At 41.9% G+C, this 20,979-nt stretch overlaps 1 protein-coding gene across 2 annotated transcripts in view; it reads right to left on the reverse strand.

Annotated features, from left to right (window-relative positions):
* The window catches only part of LOC115141854 (rho GTPase-activating protein 32-like), a 47,856-nt gene extending 28,284 nt beyond the window's left edge, over nt 1–19,572 (reverse strand). For both annotated transcript variants that reach the window (XM_029681138.2, XM_029681137.2), the window contains exons 1-4: nt 19,308–19,572; nt 2,060–2,152; nt 1,072–1,177; nt 803–900 (exon numbers count right to left, since the gene is read on the reverse strand). In XM_029681138.2, coding sequence (XP_029536998.2) covers nt 803–900; nt 1,072–1,177; nt 2,060–2,151 — 296 coding nt within the window. In that variant the 5' untranslated portion in view covers nt 2,152; nt 19,308–19,572. The remainder of the gene's footprint in view (nt 1–802; nt 901–1,071; nt 1,178–2,059; nt 2,153–19,307) is intronic.
* Between the last annotated feature and the right edge of the window lie 1,407 nt (nt 19,573–20,979).

A 20,979-nucleotide genomic window follows, 5' to 3' on the forward strand; every position in this document is an offset into this window, starting at 1 on the left:
CAGAGAGAGAGAGAGAAAGAGCAGAGAGAGAGAGAAAGAGCAGAGAGAGAGAGAAAGAAGAAAAATAGGAAAGAAGGAGAGAAGAAAAAGGAGAAAGGAAGAACAAAGAAAGAGAGCAAAGAGAGTGAGAAGGAGAGAAAGAGAGAGAAAGTAGAAAAGAGAAAAAGAGCAAAGAAATAGCGCGAGAAGAGAAGAGAGAAAGAGCATAGAGAAAGCGGAGAAAAAGAGCGAAAGGAAAGAGAAAGGAGAGAGAGAAGGAAAGAAGAAAGAGAGAAAGGAAATAACAGAGAAAGAGGGGAGGAGAGAAAAGAGCAGAGAAAAAGAGGAGAGAAGGAGCGAGAGAGGAGAAAGGAGAGAAAAAGCGAAAGAGAAGAGAAAGAGGAGAGAGAAAGAGCGGAGAGCGAGAAAGAGTGAAAGAGAAGGAAAGATGAAAAAGAGAAGAGAAAGAAAGAAAGAAGAAAGAAAGAAGAAGAGAGAAGTGGAGAAAGAGCGAAAGGAGAGAGCGAAGGAGCGAGAAAGGAGGAGCGAGCAAAAGAGAAAGAGGGAAAAAAAAAAGAGGAGAGAAGAGATAGAGTAGAGAAAGGAGAGAGCAGAGAGAAAGGAGAGGAGAGAAAGAGAAGAGAGAAAGAAGAGGGGATAGTAGTGTGAAAGAGAGAGAGTGGATAGAGAGAGTGAGATAGCAAGTTGACCAGTCGGTCTCTGCCCGGCCCATCAATTTACTGCACTTTATTTTACTGCCCTGGTTTAGAGGCCCATTTTACAGCCCATAATAGCCTGTTTCCGTGGGGACGGGAGCACCTACTTCTTCACGTTTTTGACCTTCATGCTGGCTGTGCTGATGCAGGAACGCAGGGTGGGCTCAGGCTCGACAGGAAGCTCTGTGAGCTCATCATTCCGTACCTGCCAATCAACACACACGATACTCAACATTCCTGAAGTGTAAACAAATTACATGATGGTCAAACCCATACTAGCAGTATCTATAAGACTACATAGTAGTAGAGTTAAGAGACTGCTGATCCCAGGTTACAGTGCTCTCATCAGACCTCATCTAGCGATAAAAGACTGTACCATGGCCATCGTGCTCCCTTGTGGGGACTTATCTGTTGGAGTAGTGCTCTTGTATGGATCGGGCTGGTTCTTGTCTTCATCTGGTGTAATACACAGTGACATGGCCCTACAGAGGCAGAGGGAGGGAAGGACTGAGAGACAGGAAGAATCCGAATCCATAAATATATTACATTTGACATACTTTAAATAAATATAAATGTCCATGTGTTCCACCAGTGGGAGCCAGTGAGAGAGACCGATGTATTCACATTATGTTTGGGGATCGAATCAAATCAAATCATGACATTGCACCAGCGGCCCAGAAAACTGTGGTATTTACATCCTTGTTATTCTGGTGGTAACAAATAACTTCACACAGTCTCAAATGGCTACTGACTGGTACAGAAAGCTCCAGAGAGGAGTATAGCCTAGCTTACATACAGTAAAACACATCCTGGGCCCACCAGGGATTGCCTCACAAAACCTGCAGCTGAAATCTGAGTCAGTGTGCTAGGCAGAGGAAGACAAGTCCTTTCAGCCCAACTTTTCTCAGGTACAATGAAGAAGAGTGGATCCTTGAGATTTCTCATTCCTTCCTGGGCTCAGACATGAGATCTGCTGATAATAAGGACAAGAACACTGGCACTGAAAGAATGAGCTCATCTCATCTGCTGGAGATCTGTGAGTAAATTAGAGCCATCCTATCCTATCTAGGCCTGGTTGTTTTGCAGAATATTTACAGTTGATTGAGAAGATATCATGTGTGTCATCACAACCCTTTACAATGGGATGATATAGTATAGCCATCTCTAATGTCTTTAGAATTCCTCTCGCTATCGCTCTCTTCCTCCCTTTCAATCTCTCACACACACATAACACATGCCCGTACAATCACCCACACACACACACCCTCAACACGGCTTCGTTATATTTATGGGTGTGATATCTGCAGAGTGCTGGTCAGCTGACATAGCACCGGTTCAGTGTGGCGCGTGAGAGAGTAGCTCACCCCTCAAGGACGTCACCACTTCCTGGTTTTCGCTGTGGTCCTGAGGCAGCATTCCCGATCACCGCGGCAACCCCACAGCCAGCCTCCATCATACTGCAACAGTCGAGAGAGACAGAGAGACTTAGCTGGGAAGCTGCCAGACATTAACCCACTCTTAGCTGCAGCTGGTTCTCTCTAGAATCATTCCACACCTTTAACAAATTAATGGTTAATGAGTCTACAGTAAGAAAGGCATTCAGTAAACAAGTAAATACCCACTTCTTACACGTTCAAATTGTTTCATTCAAACAGGTCAAATTGAAAAAAAAAATGTTTTAAACAATATGGAATCGATCCATACTGCAGGCAGAGGAAAGCACTGGGACTTGTATGACTGTGTTTGGAATGGTCCTGAAAGGCAGAAACAAACCCTTCATGATGAGTGTTGTTGTGAAGAGAGTGTTGTGACAGCCCCCATGGGGAGTGTTGTGACAGCACCCATGATCAATCATCCCTAATACAGCTCTTTATATACAGTCAACAAATAAAAGGAATGCTCTGACAGAGCAAAACAAAACACCTCCACACAGCCTTCCAAATCTTTCCATAACTCGCCCTCATGAAAGGCAACACTGGGAGCTGAACTCACATCTGGTAGGATGCTGGGCAAACACAGTGCAGTGGTAACCAACCAACCCTGGTCCTGGAGTGCTACAGTATGTGCCTTGTGCACTCAAAGTACCTCGGTTCTACACCTCAGCATGAAAAAAACTCCCCAGCCAACCAATACTGAGGTAGTAAAGCAGGAGTTTTCCTCTTCTCCAATCAGAAGCTGTAATGATGACCATAGAAAGATATTTGGAGTAAGGAATAGTAGCTAAATAGATACATCAGACCAGCCATTACAGGGTAGTATTTTCCCCAATAGAGGGAGGCAGCCCATTGGCCCATAGACACAGAGTTGTGCTCACTGATGACAGAGTTCCACACAGCCCTCTGATTCAGAAATGGGACCAGCCAGAGACCCAGGCCAAACCAGACCTACAGATCTATTATATTCCACTGTACTCTCACTTCATCTTTCCAATGGCGGCTGTAGCCTTGCTATAGGATCTCCTATCAAACATTATGTGACAATTCTCTTCAAGATTAGGAGAGTTTGTACACAAATTAAGTGGGAAACCGACACAAAATCACACCAGAGAGAGTTATTTCCAACAGGACAGCACCTGAATGTTTGTTTCTCCATCCTGGACCGTTCCGGGATGCAGGCGTGTTCGAGGATAGCAGGGTTCGGTACACAAATCAGGTTCTCGATAGATCAAGGTCCAAAACAGACAACAGGTAAGTCCAGACAGTCCAGGTCATACACAGTAAATCCAGCAGATATATTATCACTTTCTCTTTTCAATGTTTCACAGGTCCACAGCTCCATGCTCTCCTTTCTTCCTGGTGTGGCTTGACCCCTTATATACGAGGGTCGGCCCCACCTTGCAAGCGTTCCCCTTGCTTCTGTGGACTGTAGTTTCTCTCTCTTTTGGGTCAGACATTTTGTGCTTTGTAGTTCCTTATCTGGCCAACCCTTAGTGAGAGGGCAGAGCCCGTTTATTAGTTCTGCCCTCATATCTGCCATGTATCACTCGGCCCCCTTCTTTGCCACAATTATTACAACAAATATTTATGTAATGAAAGAGGACAGCATGATGACACACAAAAAAACAATCAACAATTTATGTGAAGTCCCAAAGCTGTCCTGAATCTCTCCAGGGATAGGCTCCATGATGAACAAAGTAATACAACAGTTTGCATGTACAGAATATTTTTGCCATTCAGTATAGTCTGTGGGCGACTGCATTGCATTTATTCTATGATCAAATGTAACATGCCTGACCTTGATGATTGTTCAGAATGGAGAATGTTCTCAGATAAGGGCACCCTGTGCTTCACATTGCTGCGTTGCAGATACACTCAGCACTGCCGTATGGCAACATGACAAGGTACATCCATTCATTTATCCATTAAATATCGATAACATGGCAAAGCTATATGATTTAATGAGGACACAGATGTTTCCTGACATGTTAGCCAATGCCTTACATTTTGTATGTCCCAAATGGCACCCTATTCCCTACATAATGCACTTATTTTGACCAGAGCCCTATGGGCCCAGGTAAAATAAAAAAGTAGTGCACTATATAGGGATAATTTGGGACATTATCTTCACCCCACTTATCTGTCAGTCATGACAGACTAGCCATAGTAAAACCATCATCCTGCAATGTACAGTAGCGGTAGCTATAAGATATCTTGTTCACCACTTGAAGGAAGTTCTCCATTTCTGCTGCAAGGAGACAAAACAGCTCTGATCTGGCTTTGACAGCTCTGGCCTACATGGGATTCTAGGAAAACTAGGGCAGCCTACGCAATTCTGCATGCCATTTATGAAACCTGTATTAGAAATCATGGGCTGGTGTGATGAATTGATGCCCACACATCATCTCTAAGAGAAGAATTTCATGCCATAAGCCTCTGAAGCGTCACACTAGACACACTCACATGTTAAGCTAAAGCATTTGCTACAGTGCTGTATGCAATTAGGCCAAAAGCTTTAAGACACACATATATATATACATATATATATATATATATATATATATATATATATATATATATATATATACACACACACACGTATGGACACTCCTTCAAATAGACTCTTTCAGGCACATCCAATACCGACAGATGTATTAAAAATCGAGCACACAGCCATGCATTGGCAGTAGAATGGCCTTACTGAAGAGCTCAGTTACTTTCAACATAGCAACGTCATAGGATGCCACCTTTCCAACAAGTCAGTCAGTAAAATTTCTGCCATTAAGTGGAAACATCTAGGAGCAACAACAGCTCAGCCGTGAAGTGGTAGGCCACGCAAGCTCATAGAACGGGATCGCCGAGTGCTGAAGCGCATAGAAATCGTGTACTCTGTTGCAACACTCAATACCGAGTTCCAAACTGCCTCTGGAAGCAACATCGGCACAATAACTGTTCGTCTGGAGCTTCATGAAATGGGTTTCCATAACCGAGCAGCCACACACACGCTTATAGTGGTGTAAAGCTTGACACCATTGGACTCTGGAGCAGTGGAACGGCATTCTCTAGAGTGATGAATCACGCTTCACCATCTGGCAGTCCAACGGACGAATCTGGGGTTGGCGGCTGCTAGGAGAACGCTACCTGCCCCAATGCGTAGTGCCAACTGTAAAGTGTTGGAGGAGGAATAATGATCTGGACTGTTTTTCATGGTTCATACTAGGCCCCTTTGTTCCAGTGAAGGGAAATCTTAACGCTACAGCATACAATGACATTCGAGACGATTCTATGATTCCAACTTTGTGGCAACAGTTTGGGGAAGGCCCTTTTCTGTTGTTTCACCATGACCCTTCCCCTTACAATACCACCGTGCACAAATCGAGGTCCATATAGAAATTGTATTTCAGGGCCTCCCGAGTGGCGCAGTGGTCTAAGGCACTGCATCGCAGGGCTATCTGTGCCCCTAGAGATTCTGGGTTCGAGTCCAGGCTGTCGCAGTTGGCCGAGAAAGGGGGGCCCATGGGGCTGCGCATAATTGGCCCAGAACCATCTGGATTAGGGGAGGGTTTGGCAGACAGCGATGTCCTTGTCCCATCGCACACTAGCGACTACTATGGCGGGTGGGGCACAGTGCACGCTGACACAGTCACCAGGTGTACGGTGTTTCTCCGACACATTGGTGCGGCTGGCTTTCAACTTAAGTGGGCATTGTGTCAAGAAGCAGTGCGCCTTGGTTGGGTCGTGTTTCGGAGAACGCACGGCTCTTGGCCTTTGCCTCTCCCGAGTCCGTACAGGAGTTGCAGCGATAAGACAAGACTAACTACCAATTGGATACCATGACATTGGGGAGAAAAAAAAGAAAACGGTATTTTGAGATTGGTGTGGAAGAACTTGACTGGCCTGCACAGAGCACTGACCTCAACCCCATCGAACACCTTTGGGATGAATTGGAACGACGACTGCGAGCCAGGCCTAATCGCCCAACATAGTGCCTCACGAATGCTCTTGTGGCTGAATGGGAGCAAGTCCCCGCAGCAATGTTCCAACATCTAGTGAAAAGCCTTCCCAGGAGAGTAGAGGCTGTTATAGCAGCAATGGGGTGGACCAACTCCATATTAATGCCCATGATTTTGGAATGAGATGTTCGACAAGCAGGGGCCCACATACTTTTGGTCATGATGTGTATGTAGTGTTTTATATCTAAAGTGAGAGGCTAAGGGAGCCACTGGGAAGAGAGAAATTACTATTGTTTCACCTCATACTGTTATGTTATTGAGTGTCTCTGGGGTCACTGAGCAGCCCCCACCCAGACAACTGAGCCACACACACACACACACACACACACACACACACACACACACACACACACACACACACACACACACACACACACACACACACACACACACACACAGGTGTAGGCAGTACTGTATTCGTCAACATCTTCATGGGTTTTGATAAAGGCGCTCCCCAGTGTAATGTTTCCATCTGACTGTTGAGGGGAAAGTTTAACGCTCTCATGCAGTTAATAAAGCTAGTCAAAGTGGAGAAGGCCTGGGTTGCTATGGAAACCTGCAGGTTGTGAGTCAATCATCTGCTCTGCTCGACTAATGAGGTAGCAGGAAGAGAAAATGAAACTATGACAAAACTGTACACTACAATACAAGAGATTGAACAATATGACAGATATTTCACCAGATGTATAAATGTGACGCATTCGCTTGGCGTTTCCACTCACTACCAAATATGATAGTGAGAGGAAGCCCACTGTCTGGCAGTGGGAGAAGATGGAACTAAATTGATTTATTTTTAATTGCTTTGTTAGGATGGAGTGCAAAAGCGAATTGAGTTATTGCACATGCACATTTCACAGATGAGGCGTTCCCCAGCGGAAATATGCAGACGTTGCTAGATCGCGCCAATAGGATCTCACAAGCTCATGCTTGGCTCTGCCCACCTCCTTGCCTGTACTGCCCAATTTTACTCATTTGTTCCGATTGGAAACGGCAGGCTGTGGTCTGTCTTGGTTTAGTTATAAAAAAATATTTTACAATACTGTACCATAACGACAATACTTTATACAGTGCAGTGGTGATTGTTTTTATGGGATTAAAAACCTGATTAATGATTTTTTCAGGGGGAGAATCATACAATTCTATAACCTGATTTACATTTACTACAGTGGGATTCATTTCGTTTCATCTCATGATGAATTCCATAGCTGTATAAATCATGGGGCGGCAGGGTAGCCTAGTGGTTAGAGCGTTGGACTAGTAACCGAAAGGTTGCCAGTTCGAATCCCCGAGCTGACAAGGTACAAATCTGTCGTTCTGCCTGTTCCTAGGCAGTCATTGAAAATAAGAATTTGTTCTTAACTGACTTGCCTAGTAAAATAAAGGTTAAAATAAAAAAAATGTGTCCCATTCCACACACACAAAATGAGGCTTAGACATAGTAAAGTTAATAGACTATACACTGTCCAGAAATACAGGCAGATGCAATAAATGAGAATAACAAAGTGAAATGAATTCATTTACATACACTTTTCACTGTAAGCCGATTTTAAATGTAATCAGTTAGGTACGTGAGAAGAATTCTTTAAGCTTAGATGACATACACTACCGTTCAAAAGTTTAGGGTCACTTAGAAATGTCCTTGTTTTTGAAAGAAAAGCACGTTTTTTGTCCATTAAAATAACATCAAATTGATCAGAAATACAGTGTAGACATTCTTCATGTTGTAAATGCCTATTGTAGCTGGAAAAGGCTGATTTCTTATGGAATATCTACATAAGCGTACAGAGGCCCATTATCAGCATTACAGAGGCCCATTTACTCCTGTGTTCCAATGACGCGTTGTGTTAGCTAATCTAAGTTTATCATTTTAAAAAGGCTAATTGATCATTAGAAAAACCTTTTGCAATTATGTTAGTACAGCTGAAGACTGTTGTTCTGATTAAAGAAGCAATAAAACTGCCCATCTTTAGACTAGTTGAGTATCTGGAGCATCAACATTCTATTACAGGCTCAAAATGGTCAGAAACATGACTTTCTTCTGAAACTCGTCAGTCTATTCTTGTTCAGAGAAATAAAGGCTATTCCATGCGAGAAACTGCCAAGAAACTGAAGATCTCATACAATGCTGTGTACTACTCCCTTCACAGAACAGCGCAAACTGGCTTTAACCAGAATAGAAAGAGTGGGAGGCCCCGGTGCACAACTGAGCAAGAGGACAAGTACATTAGTGTGTCTAGTTTGAGAAACAGACGTCTCACAAGTCCTCAACTGGCAGCTTCATTAAATAGTACCCGCAAAACACCAGTCTAAATGTCAACAGTGAAGATGCGACTCTGGGATGCTGGCCTTCTAGGCAGAGTTCCTCTGTCCAGTGTCTGTTCTCTTGCCCATCATAATATTTTCTTGTTATTGGCCAGTCTGAGATATGGATTTTTCTTTGCAACTCTGCCTAGATATAAATAGCAAAGTTTCTACCTTTTTATTTTTTCAAAATGATTGTTTTTTATAAATTTGTATATTTGAGTTTAACCATAATAGTTTGGTGTAATAATTTTTCAGTTTTTTTTTCTGGTGGATTAAACAGTAATTGCAACCAACGTTCTATGGCTTGTTCTAAAAATAGCGATATTTTTTTTAGATTATTTCATTTTCAAATAACCAAAAGTAAGAGGTTGTAATCTGATTAAAGGGAAAAGGACCATTCTTGAACAGGGGGTGAGACATTCTTACTAATCTGCTAGTTCGTATTTAAGTATAACTTTTGTATGACTGTAGCCTTTAGTGAGAGGTCTAATGCATTAATATTTAATCATTTCTGCCCTCCAAATTCATATTCATTATATAAAATGGGCTCATTTCATTTTGTCAGGTTTACCAATCCAAATAAAATGTCATATTTTGTTCATATAATTTTAAAAAACAAGTCGCTAGGTGTAGGCAAGGCCATAAGCAAATAAGTAAACTGGGATATGACTAAAGGGGTGATTTTTACACAAATAGACAGGTATTTCCTTTCCACGGTAGCAAGATCTTATCTATTTTTGCTAACTTTCTATGAAAATGTATTGAAATGAGATGATTTCTTTCTTTTGAGATATGAATATCGAGTATGTCCTTATCACCGTCAGACCATTTTATTGGTCAACTGTACGGTAATGGAAAAGTTATATATTTTAGTGATCCAATACGTAATATAGTAAATTCAGCATAATTTGGTTGTAATTTAGAGAGGGTAGAAAAAGTAGATCTATGAGGCATGAATCATCAGCATACAACCACACCTTTGTTTTAATTAAGCCCTGGATTTCTAGGCCCTTGATATAAATTGTTGGATCTGATTTTAATAGCTGACATTTCGATGGCCATAATAAATAGATATGCAGACAGTGGACAACCTTATTTTACTCCAACAGTTTAATACTTTGAGAAGTAGACATTATTTACTATTTTAAAATCTAGGTTTACTATACATAACTTTAACACATTGAAAAAGAGATTATCCAAAATGTAACTATTCCAGGCATTTATATATAAATTCCTGTTGTACTTTATCAAAAGCCTTTTCAAAGTCAGCTACGAATACCAGGCCTTGTTTCCCCGATTTTTCATAGTGTTTTGTTTCCAGTACTTGACTTATTTTCTCCAATGTATTGTCCATGTAAACAAAAACTGTCTGATTAGGATTAATAATATCCAACAATACTTTAATTGTTTCCCGGATTTAAAAGGCTTTAATTGCATCAAGAAGTCTCTCCTCTAATTTTAGCTTCACGACATACAGTGGGTCAAAAAAGTATTTAGTCAGCCACCAATTGTGCAAGTTCTCCCACTTAAAAAGATGAGGCCTGTAATTTTCATCATAGGTACACTTCAACTATGACAGACAAAATGAGAAAAAAATATTCCAGAAAATCACATTGTAGGATTTTTAATGAATTTATTTGCAATTTATGGTGTAAAAAAAGTATATGGTCAATAACAAAAGATTCAATACTTTGTTATATACCCTTTGTTGGCAATGACAGAGGTCAAACATTTTCTGTAAGTCTTCACAAGGTTTTCACACACTGTTGCTGGTATTTTGGCCCATTCCTCCATGCAGATCTCCTCTAGAGCAGTGATGTTTTGGGGCTGTTGCTGGGCAACACAGCCTTTCAATTCCCTCCAAAGATTTTCTATGGGGTTGAGATCTGGAGACTGGCTAGGCCACTCCAGGACCTTGAAATGCTTCTTACGAAGCCAATCCTTCGCTGCCCGGGCGGTGTGTTTGGGATCATTGTCATACTGAAAGACCCAGCCACATTTCATCTTCAATGCCCTTGCTGATGGAAGGAGGTTTTCACTCAAAATCTCACGATACATGGCCCCATTCATTCTTTCCTTTACACGGATCAGGTGTCCTGGTCCCTCTGCAGAAAAACAGCCCCAAAGCATGATGTTTCCACCCCCATGCTTCACAGTAGGTATGGTGTTCTTTGGATGCAACTCCGCATTCTTTGTCCTCCAAACACGACGAGTTGAGTTTTTACCAAAAAGTTATATTTTGGTTTCATCTGACCATATGACATTCTCCCAATCTTCTTCTGGATCATCCAAATACTCTCTAGCAAACTTCAGACGGGCCTGGACATGTACTGGCTTAAGCAGGGGGACACGTCTGGCACTGCAGGATTTGAGTCCCTGGCGGCGTAGTGTGTTACTGATGGTAGGCTTTGTTACTTTGGTTCCAGCTCTCTGCAGGTCATTCACTAGGTCCCCCCGTGTTTGTGATCATTTTGACCCCACGGGGTGAGATCTTGCGTGGAGCCCCAGATCGAGGGAGATTATTAGTGGTCTTGTATGTCTTCCATTTCCTAATAATTGCTCCGACAGTTGATTTCTTCAAACCAAGCTGCTTACCTATTGCAGATTCAGTCTTCCCAGCCTGGTGCAGGTCTACAATTTTGTTTCTGGTGTCCTTTGACAGCTCTTTGGTCTTGGCCATAGTGGAGTTTGGAGTGTGACTGTTTGAGGTTGTGGACAGGTGTCTTTTATACTGATAACAAGTTCAAACAGGTGCCATTAATACAGGTAACAAGTGGAGGACAGAGGCGACTCTTAAAGAAGAAGTTACAGGTCTGTGAGAGCCAGAAATCTTGCTTGTTTGTAGGTGACCAAATACTTATTTTCCACCATAATTTGCCAATAAATTCATTAAAAATCCTACAATGTGATTTTCTGGATTTTTTTTCCCTCATTCTGTCTGTCATAGTTGAAGTGTACCTATGATGAAAATTACAGGCCTCATCATTTTAAGTGGGAGAACTTGCACAATTGGTGGCTGACTAAATACTTTTTTGCCCCACTGTACATGACATAGATAGAATACATACCGTCTTTGCGTGTCAAAAAAGATACAGTAGCACTGTCAAAGCTGTACAAAAAAAGTCTACAAACAAGCAAACACCTGCCACAAACGATGTGTTTGCAATACCGCATTGGTAATAAAGCATCATATGTTCGACCGCAACTTCTGGGGTAGCTAGCTTTAGCTTGGTACCTAGCTAGCACCAATATAACCAGCCGGAAAACAATGACCAGTAGAAACTGCAGTCATTTTCATTATTCTTAGCAATGATTTAGGAATCCTTGTGAGTAAGTATTAGCTAGGTTGCCACTTGTTGTTCGCCTACTGAAATTGCCCTAGCAGCCAGCTGGCTTCATCTGGCTAGTGAGGCGCGACCGGACCGTGTTGTGGATTAGGCACAATAATGTAAGGATTAGGATTAGGCACAATAATTTAATTTGCAGTTTGGCTTCAAAATAAAAGTAGGTAATTGACAGTGATGCAAATTAATACAAAGAGTAGAATTATCCCATACTTGTATTTTGAAGGCTAACCCTTATTGTGGCTAGCTTCATATAGATGGGACCAACAACCAATAATCAAATAAGAACCGTCTTGTAAATTAGGGATATTTTAGATGTTGACACCTAGCTATATAGTTAGCTAACAATAGCTACTGAAACAGACTGTCGTTTTGCTATGTTTTTGGGGAAGAACATTGTTTGCTTCCATGAGCTAGCTAGCTTTTTTTTAATGACCAGCACTGTAGGTGTGCAAGATAACTTTACCGGCATCATAGTGTAACGGATGTGAAACGGCTAGCTTAGTTAGCGGTGGAATAGTGTGCGCTAAATAGCGTTTCAATCGGTGACGCCACTTGCTCTGAGACCTTGAAGTAGTGGTTCCCCTTGCTCTGCAAGGGCCGCGGCTTTTGTGGAGCGATGGGTAACGATGCTTCGTGGGTGACTGTTGTGTGCAGAGGGTCCCTGGTTCGCGCCCGGGTATGGGCGAGGGGACGGTCTAAAGTTATACTGTTACAATCGCATATGTATCGATGAACCGTTGTGACATATGAAATACAAGTGTAAATGTAATAACTACGTAAAAATGTAATGACCTCGTTAAATTATTATGTGAAGTGCAGTCATATTCAGGTCCTGATTGGTCAAATAGCGTTATTTGATACGTCAAAAAGCGTTATTTGGCGTGTATCGTTTCGGACCCTCAAAGATCCAAACGGCGTTCCATAGAAATTCTGGTTGAGAATGAAGTGATTGAACAAATTAACAACGAAACAGCACAGCAAGTAAGTGAAATACATTTTTTGATTATGTTTTACTGGTAATGGGAACATACGTAAATTCCAAAAAAATAACCTTTTGGTCAGTGTGGCGTGTGAGTGTAACCTTTATTTAATGAGGCAAGTCAGTTAAGAACAAATTCTTATTTACAATTGTGCGCCGCCCTATGGGACTCACAATCATGTCCGGATGTGATACAGCCTGGATTCGAACCAGGAACTGTAGTGACGCCCCTTGCACTGAGATGCAGTGCCTTTGACCGCTAAGTCCATGTGTGTGTTTTAACTATACTATAATGCTTAAAAAGGCCACTTATAAAGTAGTTTTTTTCGGCAAGGAAAATATTGGAGATCGGTATCAGACAAAAAATGTCATATGGGTGCATCACTAGTTATTACATTGGATTTGGAAAGTACTCAGACTCCATCCCCTTTTCCACATTTTGTTACGTTACAGCCTTATTCAAAATGTATTAAATTGTTTTACTCAGCCTACACACAATACCTCATAATGACAAAGCGAAAACAGGGTTTTAGAAATGTTTGCACATTTTTATTAATACCTTATTGTACATAGGTATTCAGACCCATTGCTATGAGACTCGAAATTGAGCTCAGGTGCATCCTGTTTCTAACAACTTGGAGTCCACCTGTGGTCAATTATATTGACTGGACATTATATTGACTGGACATGCAAAAACAGGTTTAGAAAAAACTGAAATATTAAATTTACATAAGTATTCAGATCCTTTACTCAGTACTTTGCTGAAGCACCTTCGGCAGCTATTACAGCCTCGAGTCCTCTCGGATATGACGAACACCTGTATTTGGGGATTTCTCCCATTCTTCTCTGCAGATCCTCTCAAGTGCTGTCAGGTTGGATGGGGAGCGTCGCTGCACAGCTATTTTCAGGTCTTTCCAGAGATATTCGATTGGGTTCAAGTCCGGGCTCTGGACATTGAGACTTGTCCCGAAGCCACTCCTGCGTTGTCTTGACTGTGTGCTTAGGGTCGTTGTCCTGTTGGAAGGTGAACCTTCACCCCAGTCTGAGGTCCTGAGCACTCTGGAGCAGGTTTTCATCAAGGATCTCTGTACTTTGCTCCGTTCATCTTTTCCTTGATCCTGACTAGTCTCCCAGTCCCTGCCACTGAAAAACATCCCCACAGCATGATGCTGCCACCATGCTTCACCGTAGGGATGGTGCCAGGTTTCCTCCAGACGTGATGCTTGGCATTCAAGCCAAAGTGTTCAATCAGACCAGAGAATCTTGTTTCTCATTCTCAGAGTCCTTCAGGTATCTTTTGGCAAACTTTGCGGGCTGTCATGTACCTTTTACTGAGGAGTGCCTTCCATCTGGCCACTCTACCATAAAGGCCTGATTGGTGAAGTGCCTCAGAGATTGTTGTCCTTCTGGAAAGTTCTCCCATCTCCATAGAAGCACTCTTGAGCTCTGTCAAAGTGACCATCTGGTTCTTGGTCACCTCACTGACCCTTCTCTCCCGATTGCTCAGTGTGGCCGGGCGGCCAGCTCTAGGATGAGTCTTGGTGGTTCCAAACTTCTTCCATTTAAGAATGATTTTATTACCCTTCCCCAGATCTGAGCCTCGACACAATCCTGTCTTGGAGTTCTAAGGAGAATTCCTTGGACCTCACGGTTTGTTTTTATGCTCTGACATGCACTGTCAACTGTGGAACCTTATATAGACAGATATGCCTTTTCAAATCATGTCCAATCAATTTAATTTACCACAGGTGGACTCCAAGTTGTAGAAACATCTCAAGGATGATCAATTGAAACAGGATGCACCGGAGTTCAATTTCAAGTCTCATAGCAAAGTGTCTGAATACTTATGTAAATAAGGTATGTTTTTTTTATATACATTTGCAAACATTTCTATAAACTTGTTTTTGATTTGACATTATGGGGTAATGCTTTATTGAATCCATTTTAGAATAAGGTTGTAACGTAAAAAAATGTGGAAAACGTCAAGGGGTCTATATACTTTGCACTGTATATCAATATCTGCACATAAAGGAGTTTCCAATTATACAATTTTTTTCACCTTTAATTAACCAGATAGGCCAGTTGAGAACAAGTTCTCATTTACAACTGCGACCTGGCCAAGATAAAGCAAAGCAGTGCGACACAAACAACAGAGTTACACATGGAATAAACAAACGTACAGTCAATAAGACAATATAGTGTCTATATACAGTGTGCAAATGAAGTAAAATTAGGGAGGTAAGGCAATAAATAGGCCATAGTGTCGAAATAATTACAATTTAGCAATTAAACACTGGAGTGATAGATGAGCAGAAGATGAATGTGCAAATAGAGATACTGGGTTACAAAGGAGCAACAATTAAAAATAAATAAAGAAATTAGGTAGTTGGGTGGGCTATTTACAGATGGGCTATGTACAGGTGCATATACTACCCACTACCCATATACTACCCGCTGCGACCTGTATGCTCTCGTTGGCTGGCCCTCGCTTCATATTCGTCGCCAAAACCACTTGTTCCAGGTCATCTACAAGTCTTTGCTAGGTAAAGCTCTGCCTTATCTCAGCTCACTGGTCACCATAGCAGCACCTACTCGTAGCACGTGCTCCAGCAGGTATATTTCACTGGTCACCCCCAAAGGCAACTCTTCCTTTGGCCGCCTTTCCTTCCAGTTCTCTGCTGCCAATGACTGGAACGAATTGCAAGAATCACTGAAGCTGGAGACATATCTCCCTCACTAACTTTAAGCATCAGCTGTCAGAGCAGCGGGTAGTATAAGGGGCATTGGTGACAAAACGGATGGCACTGTGGTAGACTGCATACAATTTGCTGAGTAGAGTGTTGGAGGTTATTTTGTAAATAACATCGCCGAAGTCAAGGATCGGTAGGATAGTCCGTTTTACGAGGGTATGTTTGGCAGCATGAGTGAAGGAGGCTTTGTTGTGAAATAGGAACACAATTCTAGATTTAATTTTGGAATGGAGATGGTTAATTAGTCTGGAAGGAGAGTTTACAATCTAACCAGACACCTAGGTACTTGTAGTTGTCCACATATTCTAAGTCAGAACCGTCCAGAGTAGTGATGTTAATTAAAACTTCTTGTAACTACCCATCCCGGATCCGGGAGTGTTGTCATCAACTACAGTAATTAGCATAACGCAACAGACAAAAAATGGACAAAAAATATTTTCTAGAAAATATTCATATTCATGAAATATAGTGAAACACAGCTTAGCCTTTTGTTAATCACCCTGTCATCTCAGATTTTGAAATTATGCTTTACAGCCAAAGCAAGACAAGCATGTGTAAGTTTATCGATAGCCTAGCATAGCATTATGCCTTGCTAGCAGCAGGCAACCTGGTCACGAAAATCAGAAAAGCAATCAAATTAAATTGTTTACCTTTGATGAGCTTCAGATGTTTTCACTCACGAGACTCCCAGTTAGATAGCAAATGTTCCTTTTTCCCAAAAATATTATTTTTGTAGCCAAAATAACTCCGTTACTTCTTCACGTTTGGCTGAGAATTCAACCGGAAATTGCGGTCACGACAATGCCGAAAAATATTCCAAATTACCTCCATAATATCGACAGAAACATGGCAAACGTTGTTTATAATCAATCCTCAAGGTGTTTTTCAAATATCTATTCGATAATATATCCACCGGGACAGCTGTATTTTCAGTAAGCCCGGGAGGAAAAATAGCTACCTCCGTCTATTACGCAAGAATTACTCTGAGAGCCCTCAGCTGGATACTTACGCAATGTAGTCGCTCATTCTTCATCATAAAGGCGTGAAACTACATCAAAATGCTGTAGACACCTTGGGGAATACTTAGAAAAATGAATCTGGTTGATAGCCCATTCACTGATCAATAGGGACGCATCGGAACGCAGAGCTTTCAAAACATGAGTCACTTCCTGATTGGATTTTTCTCAGGCTTTCGCCTGCAATATCAGTTCTGTTATACTCAGACAATATTTTTACAGTTTTTGAAACTTTAGAGTGTTTTCTATCCTAAGCTGTCAATTATATGCATATTTTAGCATCTTATCCTGACAAAATAGCCGGTTTACTTTGGGAACGTTATTTTTCCAAAAATGAAAATAGTGCCCCCTAGTTACAACAGGCTAGACGGACGGGCAGGTGCGGGCAGCGATCGGTTGAAGAGCATGCATTTAGTTTTACTTGCATTTAAGAGCAGTTGGAGGACACGGAATGAGAGTTGTATGGCATTGAAGCTCGTCTGGAGGTTTGTTAACACAATGTCCAAAGAAGGGCCAGAAGTATACAGAATGGTGTCGTCTACGTAGAGGGTGGATCAAATAATCACCAGCAGCAAGAGCAACATCATTGCGACACCCCCATAGAGACTGCCAGCGGTCCGTACAACAGGCCCTCCGATTTGACACACTGATCTCTGTCTGAGAAGTAGTTGGTGAACCAGGCGAGGCAGTCATTTGAGAAACCAAGGCTGTCAAGTCTGCCGATAAGAATGTGGCGAGTGACAGAGTCGAAAGCCTTGGCCAGGTCGATTCATACGGCTGCACAGTATTGTCTTTTATCGATGGTGGTTATGATATCATTTAGGACCTTGAGCGTGGCTGAGGTGCACCCATGACCAGCTCGGAAACCAGATTGCATAGCGGAGAAGGTACGGTGGGATTTCAAATGATCGGTGATCTGTTTGTTCACTTGGCTTTCGAAGACTTTAGAAAGGCAGGGTAGGATAGATATAGGTCTGTAACAGTTTGGGTCTAGGGTGTCTCCCCCTTTGAAGAGGGGGATGACCGCTGCAACATTCCATTCTTTAGGGATCTCAAACATTATCAAATAGAGGTTTAACAGGCTAGTAATAGGGGTTGCAACGATTGGGGCAGATAATTTTAGAAAGAGAGGGTTCCGATTGTCTAGCCCAGCTGATATGTAGGGGTCCAGATTTTGCAGCTCTTTCAGAACATCAGCTATCTGGATTTGGGTGAAAGAGAAATGGGGGGCTTGAGCAAGTTGCTGCGGGGGATGAAGAGCTGTTGACTGGGGCAGTGGTAGCCAGGTGGAAAGCATGGCCAGCCGTAGAAAAATACTTATTGAAATTCTCTATTATCGTAGTTTTATCAGTGGTGAATGTTTCCTAGCCTCAGTGTAGTGGGCAGCTGGGAGGAGGTGCTCTTATTCTCCATGGACTTTACAGTGTCCCAGGACTTTTTGGAGTTTATGCTACAGGATGCAAATTTCTGTTTGAAAAAGCTAGCCTATGCTTTCCTAACTGCCTGTGTATATTGGTTCCTAACGTCCCTAAAAAGTTGCATATCGTGGGGGCTATTTGTTGCTAATGCGGTATGCCACTGGATGTTTTTGTGCTGGTCAAGGGCAATCAGGTCAAAATTGAATGGGCATGCTTATTTAAGATGGTGAGGAAAGTACTTTTAAAGAATAACCAGGCATCTTCTACTGACTGAATTAGGTCAATATCCTTCAAGAATACCCGGGCCAGGTCGATTAGAAAGGCCTGTTCGCTTTAGTGTTTTATGGAGCGTTTAACAGTGATGAGGGGTGGTCGTTTGACCCCGGACACATTACGGACGAAGGCAATGAGGCAGTGATCGCTGAGATCCTAGTTGAAGACAGCAGAGGTGTATTTAGAAGGCAGGTTGGTCAGGATGATATCTATGAGGGTGCCCGTGTTTACAGATTTAGGGTTGTACCTGGTAGGTTCCATGATCATTTGTGTGAGATTGAGGGCATCTAGCTTAGATTGTAGGACTGCCAGGGTGTTAAGCATATTCCAGTTTGCTCACATTATTAATTTTCTCAACACAAAGAGATTCCACCATGTTGAACAAACAAATTATCTGTCTGCATTTATCAAATTGATTACAGCTGGGGGGGGGGGGGTTAATACGGTATGACTTTACTCGCATAGAAACTGTGGATGGAAATGTGGTTATTGTTTAAAAAAAAGTTTGGTCCACTATTTTTACCATATAATATATGAATCCTTTAAATTAAAATGGCAAATTTAGGTGCAATCAATTATCTTAATAAATTACAGAAACAATTTCAGAACAATGTGAGATGGTGGGTGTCATGGCTTGCTGAAATGACATGGAAAGACCCTGTATTTATAATTATATGACAATATTCTAGGTTGACTATAAATCTGCTACACAATTTCTGATACACCACATCTTACTTTTATTTTCCTTCTTAAGGAAAAGCTGGGAATGTATCATCTACTCCTCTATGCCATTAATTCCAATCAGACTGGTTTTAGATTTCTCCCTGACCAAGATGGCTGCTATTTTCTCCCATAAATGGAATTGAGGGTTTATGACACAGCTCCTCTAGTAAGTTAACAGGATCTCTATGTAGTCAACATGTTGTCATTCCATACACAACAGACATATGTCATAACCTTCAAAAGCCACAACATTCATTCACATCCTATCTTTCTCGCTCACCTAAAACCGAGTTCAATACAAAGCACAAGAATGACGACGATGGTAACACTTGGAGATGGTCTTTTAAACATACCTGTAACCGCAGGACAAACCACCACACCAAGGGTCTCTTCTCTATATCCTCTTAGCCGCAGTGTGCCGCGCACTTTACTACTGTTGAGGTTTTCGACAGCAATGACTTGTATTTTTCAGCATCCCACTACGAAGCCCAGTTCGCACTGCTTCAGTGAGAATAAAACAAATATGGGATTCGTCAGTGAACATGTCCTACAGAAGAGACAGCGAGATAGAACCCGTAGCCTCGTATGTTCTGCACCCAACGCTGCGAACGCGCACAACTCGGCTGGGCGCGTACGCGCCAGCAAGGTAAATAAATGATTCCTGAAATTGCTCTAGTCCTAGTGCCCTCAACTGTCCCTGTACATCAGAAAACCGGTTTCAATCGCTCTTGCACTCCTAACAAAGAAACAAATCTATGTGTACTATGTCATGGGTGATTTATGAGATGAAAGATGTTTGCTATTGGCATACAAAAAGGAGCCTTGTCAACTATTTCAACAGTGGATTGCAGTAGTATATACTGTAGGTTATGTGCACACACACACACACACACCCATGTTGTAACCTGGATTCAGGGTTAGACATAACATAGTAAATGTTCATCCGGGACACTCCAATTAATATGACATGTTACATTTCCTATGGTATGGTATGTATGGTATGTATTAATTTGTGAATGTCCATCATCCATTTTGTTTGATATGTAACGATTTACAATTTATATGATATGTTACGAATTCAAATTCGTACAATATGTTACGAATTTTAAAAATGTACTAAACTGTATGTTAACAATTCCAATTTGTTGTGGCTAATGTTAGCTAAGTGGCTAATGCTAACGTTAGCTAGGTGGCTAAAGTTAGTTAGGCTTGGGGGGGCATTGTTTTCCAGACCCGGTCCTGGGGAACCCAAGGGTTGCACGTTTTGGTTTTTGCCCTAACACTACACAGCTGATTCAAATAATCAACTAATCATCAACACTGCTGTTCTACTATATATACACAATTCATTATAAACTGGGTGGGTCGAGCCCTGAATGTTGATTGGCTGAAGGCCGTGGTATATTAGACCGTATACCATGGGAATGACAAAACATGTATTTGTCTTGCTCTAATTACATTGGTAACCAGTTCATAATAGCAATAAGGCACCTGGGGTGTTTGTGGTGTCTTGCCAATATACCATGACTAAGGGCTGTTTCCAGGCACTCCGAGTAGCGTTGTGCTTAAGAACAGCCCTTAGCCATGGTATATTGGCCATATACTACAACCCATCGGGCCTTATTGCTTAATTCTACTGAGTGCCATTACCCACTTCATATTTGTAAATACAGTCCATTATTACTATGCATATTACTGCTTCTGTTATACTGAACAACAATATAAACGCAACATGTAAAGTGTTTGTAATCCATTCACCTGACAGGTGTGGCATATCAAGAAACTGATTAAACAGCATGATCATTACACAGGTGCACTTTGTTCTGGGGGCAATAAAAGGCCACTCTAAAATGTGCCTTTTTGTCACACAGCACAATGCCACAGAAGTTTTGAGGGTACATGCAATTGCCATGCTGAATGCAGGAAGGTCCACCAGAGCTGTTGCCAGAGAATTGAATGTCCATTTCTGTCACGGCTGTTGAATGAAGTATACCAAAGTGCAGCGTGGTGAGCGTACATATTCCT

Source organism: Oncorhynchus nerka, linkage group LG14 (assembly GCF_034236695.1).
Source record: "Oncorhynchus nerka isolate Pitt River linkage group LG14, Oner_Uvic_2.0, whole genome shotgun sequence".
Taxonomy (NCBI): Eukaryota; Metazoa; Chordata; class Actinopteri; order Salmoniformes; family Salmonidae; genus Oncorhynchus; species Oncorhynchus nerka.